This window comes from Hordeum vulgare, chromosome 4H, assembly GCF_904849725.1.
Source record: "Hordeum vulgare subsp. vulgare chromosome 4H, MorexV3_pseudomolecules_assembly, whole genome shotgun sequence".
NCBI lineage: Eukaryota > Viridiplantae > Streptophyta > Magnoliopsida > Poales > Poaceae > Hordeum > Hordeum vulgare.
This window is the reverse complement of record NC_058521.1, coordinates 597,640,833-597,650,472: the sequence shown is the minus strand read 5'-3', so window position 1 is coordinate 597,650,472 and position 9,640 is coordinate 597,640,833. Positions and strand designations below refer to the sequence as shown.

Here is a 9,640-nt window from a genome sequence, read left to right as displayed (position 1 = left end):
CAAAGGAACAATTTCCACAGTGACAAGTGACAATAAATTTCAGCACAATATATAAATGTTTCCTTACCAAAGGCGCTTCACTCCCTGGCAACGGCGCGAGAAAAGAGTCTTGATGACCCCCAAGTATAGGGGATCAATCCTGGTCCTTTCGATAAGTAAGAGTGTCGAACCCAACGAGGAGCAGAAGGCTCTGATAAACGGTTTTCAGCAAGGTAATAACTGCAAGCACTCAAAGTAGCGGTAACAAGTGATGGTGTAGTGAGGTGAAACGTAGCAGGTGAAAAGTAACAAGTAACAAGTAGTAGCAATGGTGCAGCAAAGTGGCCCAATCCCTTTTGTAGCAAGGGACAAGCCTAAACAAAGTCTTATAGGAGGAAAAACGCTCCACAGGACACACGGGAATTTCTGTCATGCTAGTTTCATCATGTTCATATGATTCGCGTTCGTTACTTTGATAGTTTGATATGTGTGTGGATCGGTGCTTGGGTACTGCCTTTACTTGGACAAGCATCCCACTTATGATTAACCCCTCTCGCAAGCATCCGCAACTACGAAAGAAGAATTAAGACAACGTCTAACCATAGCATTCAACTAGTGGATCCAAATCAGCCCCTTACAAAGCAACGCATAGACTGGGGTTTAAGCTTCTGTCACTCTAGCAACCCATCATCTACTTACTACTCTCCAATGCCTTCCTCTAGGCCCAAATAATGGTGAAGTGTTATGTAGTCGACGTTCACATAACACCACTAGAGGAAAACAACATACAACATATCAAAATACTGAACGAATATCAAATTCACATGACTATTATTAGCATGACTTATCCCATGTCCTCGGGAACAAAAGTAACTACTCACAAAGCATAATCATAATCATGATCAGAGGTGTAATGAGTAGCATCAATGATCTGAACATAAACTCTTCCACCAAGTAATCCAACTAGCATCAACTACAAAGAGTAATCAACACTACTAGCAACCTTCCAAGTACCAATCGGAGTCGCGAGACGGAGATTGGTTACAAGAGATGAACTAGGGATTGGAGAGGAGATGGTGCTGATGAAGATGTTGATGAAGATGCCTCCCCTCCGACGAGAGGAGTGTTGGTGATGATGATGGCGACGATTTCCCGCTCCGGGAGGGAAGTTTCCCCGGCAGGATCGTCCTGCGGGAGCTCTAGATTGGATCTGCTCAAGTTCCTCCTCGTGGCGGTGGCGAAACCACAAAAAAGCTCTCGTATGATTTTTTCTGGACCAAGTCGCTTCATATAGCAAAAGAGGGGGCTAGTGGGCCGTCAGGGAGCCCACAAGCCCCCACTCTGCCACCAGGGGGGTGGCGGTGTCAGGGCTTGTGGCGCCCTGGCAGCCCCCCTCTGGTAGTTCTTTCGCCCAGTATTTTTTATATAATCCCAAAACAATCCACGTAACTTTTCAGGGCATTTGAAGATGTGCAGAATAGTGGACTAGGATTTGCTCCTTTTCCAGTCCAGAATTCCAGCTGCCTGAATTCTCCCTCTTCAAATGAACCTTGCAAAATAAGAGAGAAAAGGCATAAATATGGTACCACAAGTAATATAACAGCCCAAAAAGCAATAAATATCAACATGAGAAAGCATGATGCAAAATGGACGTATCACTCCACCTCCCACCTTTGTCAGCCAGCGCTGCTCCACAAACGATGCACCCGGAAGAGAAACGACACCGTAGTACCGCAATCGTCCGATCTCGAAGACGAAATACTAGGGTTTCCACCGAAGTGGTGCCCACCACCAGCAACCATCAAGGACCCACACAGTGCCCACCACCACTCAGCCCTCAAGGCGACGCCTTCAGGAAGGTCACGCCGTCAAGGACGCCGTCGCTGCCCACCGGAGTTAGGGGTTTCACCCGAGAGGCAGACAGGTGGGATGTGGAGGAATAGACGTAGACCAACGTCTCCAAGAAGAACAGCGGTGCCCTTGAGCGTCATCGTTGGCGTGGCCAGCCGGGGCCGACCAAAGGGTTTCTGGCAATCTGGATCTCCCCCACCAGCTTTACCTGTGGCCACGCCGGCACCGCCAGGAACCCGCAGGAGAGAAGCACATCGATCAGGGCCAGAGGACATCAATCAGGACAAGCATCGCTGGCCGCCAGAGCAACCATGCTAGGGCCTGGTCCACCGAAGATCCGTCATCTGTCTGCCGAGACCACCGGCACAACGACTCGCGACCCCGTTGCAGCGAGCCACGATGGCCTCCACAAGCCCCCGCGTCGTCCGTAGATCTCGATCCGCCAGATCAGGACGCCACCATGCCAGATCTGCAGGGCACGCCGCCTCCATGCCACTACGTCACCACGCAGTCTCCACAGTCGCGTCACCCAATTGCGTCGGCGTTGTGATAGCCATGCGCGCCGCCATCACAATGCCACACGCCAGCGCTGCATCCTGACCATGCTGCCATATCCCGCGCTGCGCGCCCCGGCCGAGGAGAAAGAAGGCCCCGCCACCGGCCAACCACGATGGGATTTGCCCCTGCCGGCGGCGGGAGGAGAGCCGGGGATGGAGGGAGCTAGGCACACGGTGGCGGATCCGCCCGAGCCGCCCCCGGGGGACGACGCTGGGGACTTTTTTGCGAGCGGCCGTAGATGGGAAAATGCTTATCCTTTTTTCATCTTTCAAAATTGGGAGAGATTTACACTTTCCGGTCTCTACACCAACTAGAAATGCATACGATTATTTTAGTATGAGTATCAAGATAAAAACATGATCCTCAGAAAATTTAACCTAGAGTAAATTTATTTTATTTTTTGGGCTAAAATTGTACGGCAATAAGATATGTAATTTGCAACTTGAGGAGACTAAGAACAAGTAAAACCATTATCATTTTTCAGTGCACCAAGCATCTTATCCATTTCCTTTTATTTTTGTGTTGCCCCTTCACCTATATGGTGCCTCCATGTTTGAGGCACCTTTGGCTCATTCTTGATTTGACAATTCAACGGTTACTAGACTCACACGCCATGATATTATAGTGATAGTGATGATAAGGGTTAGTTAGGCAAGTAATGAGGTGCTCACCTGATGTATACGACAGGATAAGAAAACTAAGATATCTAATACCATCTATAGCCCGACATGGCAAATCCTATCCCTTAAATGCCCACGAACGTGTCCGGTGATGTCCATAGGCACATAACGATAACATCTCGAATTTTCTTTCTTATAGCCGGAAACCTTAATTAGCATACCGCAAATTCATACAAAGTAGACGAATCCGGACTGATCCGAGTCAGATCCGATGCCCGTGATAGGCCGGAGATCACCGGATGAGGGGAGGAGTGGAGTGAAGTGGAGTAACTACGGTTTAGTTCGAAAAACGGGTGAAGATGAATATACTTGGGATCAGGTGGGCCAGTGTTGGCCAGGATCCAACATGATGGACATGCACGGTTATGCCAAGAACTTTACAAATCCGTTATGTATTTAGATTGGATATGGAAGATATCGGTCAGCTCGAACTCCTGAGGCTGATATGAATGTTCGTTTGGATCGGATTTTTCTGACAGCTGATTGATCGGCCGTGTGTAGATGCTTTTTTCTTTGACGTCACCGAACGGTATGCGCCCACACCAGTCTCTGTCCGGCCGGGTCAGCGTCAGCGTTGGCGGGTTGCTCTCCCAGGACTTCTCTTGATTGGCGGCTTGCCCAGTCCAGGCCGCGGATCGAGTAGCGGCGGCGCATGCGATGCGACCTCGTCCAGGAAACGCCCAGCCTACCTACCGGCTACCATGGTCCAGCTCCAGCCCCAACTACTGCACGCGTCCAACGTTTTAGACCACGCCGGTCCGGTCGCCTTGGTGCTTCTTCCCTTCCTTCGCTCTCTGCCACGCTTGTTTATAAATCCGCACCGTGCAAGTGTGCAACCAACCTGTTCCATCCACCGACCTGCCATGGCGATTCTTCAAGCCACCTTCGCTCTCCTCCTCCTCGTTGTAGCATCCGCGGCCGGCTCCGACGACGCGCTCGCCGCGTCCTGCTCCGGCGCGCGCAGCTTCGCCGCCGACAGCCCCTTCGCCAGCAACCTGCGCCAGCTGATGTCGCTCCTCGAGACCAAGGCCCCGGCCATCGGGTTCGACATCGGCAGCTCCGGCGGCGTGCACGGCCTGGCGCTCTGCCGCGGGGACGTCCCCAGGACGACGTGCGCCGAGTGCATCCGCTCCGCGGGAGCCCAGGCCCAGCGCCTCTGCTCGTCCAAGAAGGACGCCGTCGTCTGGCTCGACGCCTGCATGCTCCGCTACTCCGGCGAGCCGTTCTTCGGCGAGGTCGACGACGACCACAGCGCCGTCGTGCCGGGCGGCGTCCAGAGCGCGGCGAGGTCTGTCCAGTTCGACAACGAGGTCGCCGGTATGATGAAGAGGCTCACGAGGACGGCGTACCTCTCGCCGCTGCTGTTCGCCGCCGGGGCAGCCGAGGCGGTCGCCGGGACGCGGAGACTGCACGGGCTCGCGCAGTGCACCAAGGACCTGTCCGGCGGGGACTGCAAGCTGTGTCTAGAGGCCGCCATTAGTAAGCTGCTGGCGAGAGGGTGCGCCAAGGAGGGAGGGATGGTGTTAGGCGGAAGCTGCAGCTTGAGATATGAGCTGTATCCTATCTTTGATTCCTAGGTGGTGGTACCTTCAATTTGTTGTTAAAATGTATAAAGGTTTCGCACTCTTATACCGATTGTTCATACAGATTTCATGAATATCCAGATACGAGAAACTTCAGTTTATGTTTGTAAATATTTTGCCACGTGAAAGCCTTCCTCCCCTCGAGCCAGCCCGTGAATTCGCCTCCCCTCAGCCTGCCGCTCCGATAGATAGTGCCGGAGAGGGGATTCTTGGTTTTTCAGCTGTGACTAGTAGATAGGTACGGTTTTAGTCCTCGCATGAAAGATGTTTGGACGGATGGCGACGCTTATTCTTCGAAACAAACTTTTGGGTCCCATCCTCTTCATGTTTGTCCGTTGTGACAAATTGGATGGAGCTCCGCCGGCGTAATTTTGGTCAGATCCTCAGCACATTTTCTTTTTCTGTTTGAGATGTTTCCTACTTTCGGTGAATCTTCATAACAGATATGAACTCTGCGCAAAAACAATATGTATGGCCCTTTCGCCATACCCCCCCCCCCCCCCCGCGCGCGGGGGGTGGGGGGGGGGGTGGGGGGTGGGGGGGTGTTGTCGAATGTTTGGTTCGATCTAGGGGGTGGGGGTTTCTACTTTTGGTGAATCTTCCTAATAGATCTGATCGTTGCGCAAAAAAACATGTATGACGGTTGTCGTTCGCCGTGCCGAGGGGTGCGAATGTTTGGTTTGATCTCGAGGGGGGGGTGTCGATAGTTCGCTATGGTACGACCCAGCATGAACATCTTCATTATCGACCCAGTGCGTACACCAACCCCAGACTTTTTACCATGACAAAATAAAAATAAAAAAAAATAAAACCCAGTTTTTCCGTGACTAATGAACCGACTTTGTTGCCATGCTATGATTTTTTTTACATGGGCCAAATAAAGGAAAATAAATTTGACATATAGAGAATGAAAAAAAATATCATGGATTGTTTAGTACAATTTGTCGTGAACTTAAATAAGTGCCAAATATACCATGATAAAACAATTGCCATCATCTTAAAACAGCAAAATTTGCATTGTTCCAAGATTTTTTTTCCAATGTCGCAGAAAGGAAGAGGTAATGGAAATTTGCATATGTGTACATAGTGGCCAAAAACTATTCATTAAATTCTGAGGTATTTTTACTATATACATGAAGACACAATAAAATATGGATTAAAAATCCCCATCTCGCTCGCGGAGGGGCTCTCCATGTGCAGCTCCTCTCCTCCGTTGTGCTCTCCCGATGACACCACCTCCCCGTTGCGCTCGCGCGGGAAGCATGCATACTCCTCCGTCACGGCTCCTCTACACCATCGCCACCGTGCGTTCCCAGTGACACCTGATCCCCGCTGTATCGACAAATCGTCGAATCCATGTGTTGTCTCCCAAATAGCCATCTCTAGGGATCACTAGGAAAGGTCGCCATGGGAGGGAGAAGATGGATGCCGTGGAAAAAGTGTAAGATGGGAGGAAATAGGGGAAAAGAATTCGTTCGCTCGCTTTGTCGCCCGAGCGAACGACTACGGAACGTAACGTGGCGGACACCCATGCGCAAATATCCATGTTACACGATCAACGGTCGATAAAGCATTTGGTCCCAAATCCTAAAGTTCCGACGTCATATTTCTAGTGATTTCGTAAAATAAGGGTGGAAGCTAGGAATACTCCCTACCGAACATAATTCCCTTTGACAATCTTTGCTTTCATGCTTTGATCGTTAAATTTAATAGATACTACACAAAGAATAAAATCATTGCATTTTTCTTTTGGTGCATTATAACCTTTTGTATTGATTGTTATGAGGTGTCATTCACACAACCGATCTTCGTTCAACGGTTGACTGAATTTGGATTTGAAATTTTATTGAATGTAGTAAGTACATCTTGTGCCAACCCTCCAACAATTCTAATGAATTTTCAACTTCATGATATGCTCTGATCTATGATATGTTTCCTACGCCAAGTGGATGAAGTGTAATGAACGTATTTGAGCAATTGAATTTTGCATTAATACTTGACACAAAAGAAATAGTTTGCTTCATTCAACTTTTTCAGCTGAATTTCTGCATGAATAAAAATATAGTTGTTGGTGATTTAGAATTAAACAAATTAATTGGTTTCTCTCATACTTTACTGTTGATGCTTCCTATGAATTTTATCCGTCCATGTTTGTATAAAATCTCCCCGTAGGCAGCAATAATCTTCTTTCCAAATACTCCTACCGTCTCAAAACAAATGACTTAACTTTGTACTAACTTTAATACAAAATTAATATAAAGTCGAGTTATTTATTTTGGCCACATTTATATAGGCGGTGGTGTCAATTGTTGCTTTTGCGCGATAGGGCATGTGTGGCTGCTACGGCCTCTAGTGTGTTGGCCACATTCGTTGTAGCCGTTGACACGGAGGACAATCCCATGCCAAGGACAACTTGAGGTGGAGGCTTTCGTTGACGTTGGCGACATGGCGGCGTATGAGCCGATGACCAAGGAGTCATAGGGTGGCTGCCTCGCTCTCTATCATGCGACAACAACGTACATGCACTGGTCTTGGCCTTCGTTCATCACAACAGAATGGAGAATGATGGCCGGATCCCACAAGGGATAGTCATGGTGACAGCAGTGTCTTCCGTTGGTCATTGAGAAGGGGTGGCGATCCTCCATGACTGCAATAAGAAGATCAAGGGGTGTGGCGGCACATCCAGAAGCGCATTGGCGTACCTACAAGCACGATAGCGATGGTCACGTGCGGCATTGCAGGGTGCTCGTTGTAGGCACAACCGGGATTTTTGCATGGTGAGAGGGCAGCAACCATAGCACGAGAAGGTTCGTTGCACCAACAACAGATGTTGATGAGTAAGTGGCACACCAGAAGTTCCTAATCGATGTCTAACACCAGGGCAGCGACTCCGACAGTATGTGAATGTTGAAGTGTGTCTCGCGTCGATGTGGAGTGGCAGCGACCAGTTCTGCGCCAAGACATGGGCGCCCGCCATATGGCTACGATGGTGGTCTATGATGGGGAGATATCCCATCATTTTGTTAGCGCTCTTTTGGCCTAGCATAGAGTACTTTCAGATGCGACTATTAAAAATCTATCATCAAGATGTGACTGAAGCACCACTTCATCTATGGGGTGAAAATTCTTTGTCTTGACCTCTATTGGTTAAGCTCAGCAACTACGAACTTGCGTTGCTACCTTGTTGAAGGTTTTGTCTACTTGCTAGTGTACTGATATCCAATGGTTGGTCTTGGCAACCAAGATGAAAATCATTGTCGAAGCTCCAGTCGGTCATGATGACAGCGGTGCAAGGACGTTTATTCCTTCTTGAAGAGTTACCGCGTGATGGTGTCCCAACCAAAAGTTAATTTCATATCTTCCAACGGTTTGGTTGGGTTATCTGCATTCTGTACTTGGCTTAATATTAAAAAAAATGGTTGTGTGCATCGCAACGATTCAGAGGACGGGAGTGTTAACCTCATTTTCCTTTATTTATTTATTGAAAAGTTATGGAATGTAATTCAACATGGTGGTATCATGCGCATAGCATTTTCGATATATCCCTCCTTTTCGCCTCTTTGATATTGTTGCCAAACGAAGGCGGTTGTGCCTCCCCTCTAGCAACCCCAATATCCCACCTTGTTTTGATTCTTATCATGCTCGGTAACATTCCAGACAAGGTTACCATCACCTGATCACAATTGTAATTATGACATGATGCACCTTAGTGCGTGTCGTTGGCTCTTGTGTATCTTTGTCATATAAAAATAAGACAAGGTGTCATCTCAACTCTCACTCTTCGCATGTACCTTGGTGTTAGCATCACGCTGACACACTCCACATTCCTCTATTATCACGTTCATGCCTTCTGTGACTACATAGAATTGTCACAGTTTATGGTGCCTTGTGAATGGATGAAAATGCATGAAACACATCATCCAAATATGGATGGTTAAGGGAGACATGTATTTGGAAGTGTCAACATTCACACCCGCATTTGGCAATGTCAACAAAGGTGTGACCAGTTTGCCTGGCCAGCGTTGCATACAGCTCCACATAAGTAGTGCCACATGTTCCATTCCAAACAGGGTGTAAAATCATGTGTGTGTGTGTATGTGCGCGCGCTTTTGTTTATTGAATGGTTATATCAAACTACATTGTCTTAGCAGTATGTAAAATAATGCACATGTACCAGTGCTCATTATATGATACATGTTTCATTGATTTTTCTTCATTAATAGGCTCACGATTCGTCTTTGATCATTATATAAGAAAAGGAATGTGTGTATAGTTCTAGGTATTGTACGTTTCTAACTAACAATTGTACGTCATAAAACAAGAATCCATTCACTCAAAAGTGATATGGTATTGCAAAAGAAAATGGATAACACATCGGTTGATTTTATACAATAGCAAAACTGCATATCCTCTCCCATGGTTCTTCTTATCTCTAACTCATAACATACCATGCCAGCTAATTAAAGTTCAGCTACAAAGAGAACAACAGTTATCCTATGCCACTAGCCACGCTTTGTGTTCATTGAGATATTGAGGCTCTCAAGCCGAAGGGAACCGTGTAGGACAAAGAAAACAAAGGGGCAAAACAAGTTTAAAGTCAAGATAATATGTCAAAAAAGGGCTTTGGTCTGGGGGGAGGGGGAGGGGGAGGGGGCGGCGGCTAACTCATGAATGTGGGATGTGAAGCAAGCGAAGGAGTACACCAATCCCCTTTAATACAATACTAAAGAAGATTTCGTGTTTTGTTATAGGCCCATGAAAGTAAAGGATCATGTAAACTTTTTAAAATTTGTGGAGTCATGATTTCTAGCACTTCTGTGGTGGAAGCGGATGTGCATTCCAACCTTTCTTTTTGTAAAATAAAAAATAGTTTTGATAACTATAAGAAAAAATCAGTTAGATATGTAATTAAAAGAGAAAATAAATACACGCCAAATCAGCATGAAGAAATAACACTTATCAAGATGCACAAACTCACGCGTGGCCACG

At 47.4% G+C, this 9,640-nt stretch overlaps 1 protein-coding gene across 1 annotated transcript; it reads left to right on the top strand.

The window, feature by feature from the left end:
• The first annotated feature begins 3,775 nt into the window (after nt 1–3,775).
• On the top strand, nt 3,776–4,733 carry LOC123447440 (cysteine-rich repeat secretory protein 38-like). The gene has a single exon (XM_045124042.1). The coding sequence runs from the start codon at nt 3,932–3,934 to the stop codon at nt 4,643–4,645; it is 714 nt and encodes a 237-aa protein (XP_044979977.1). The 5' UTR covers nt 3,776–3,931; the 3' UTR covers nt 4,646–4,733.
• The last annotated feature ends 4,907 nt before the right edge of the window (nt 4,734–9,640 follow it).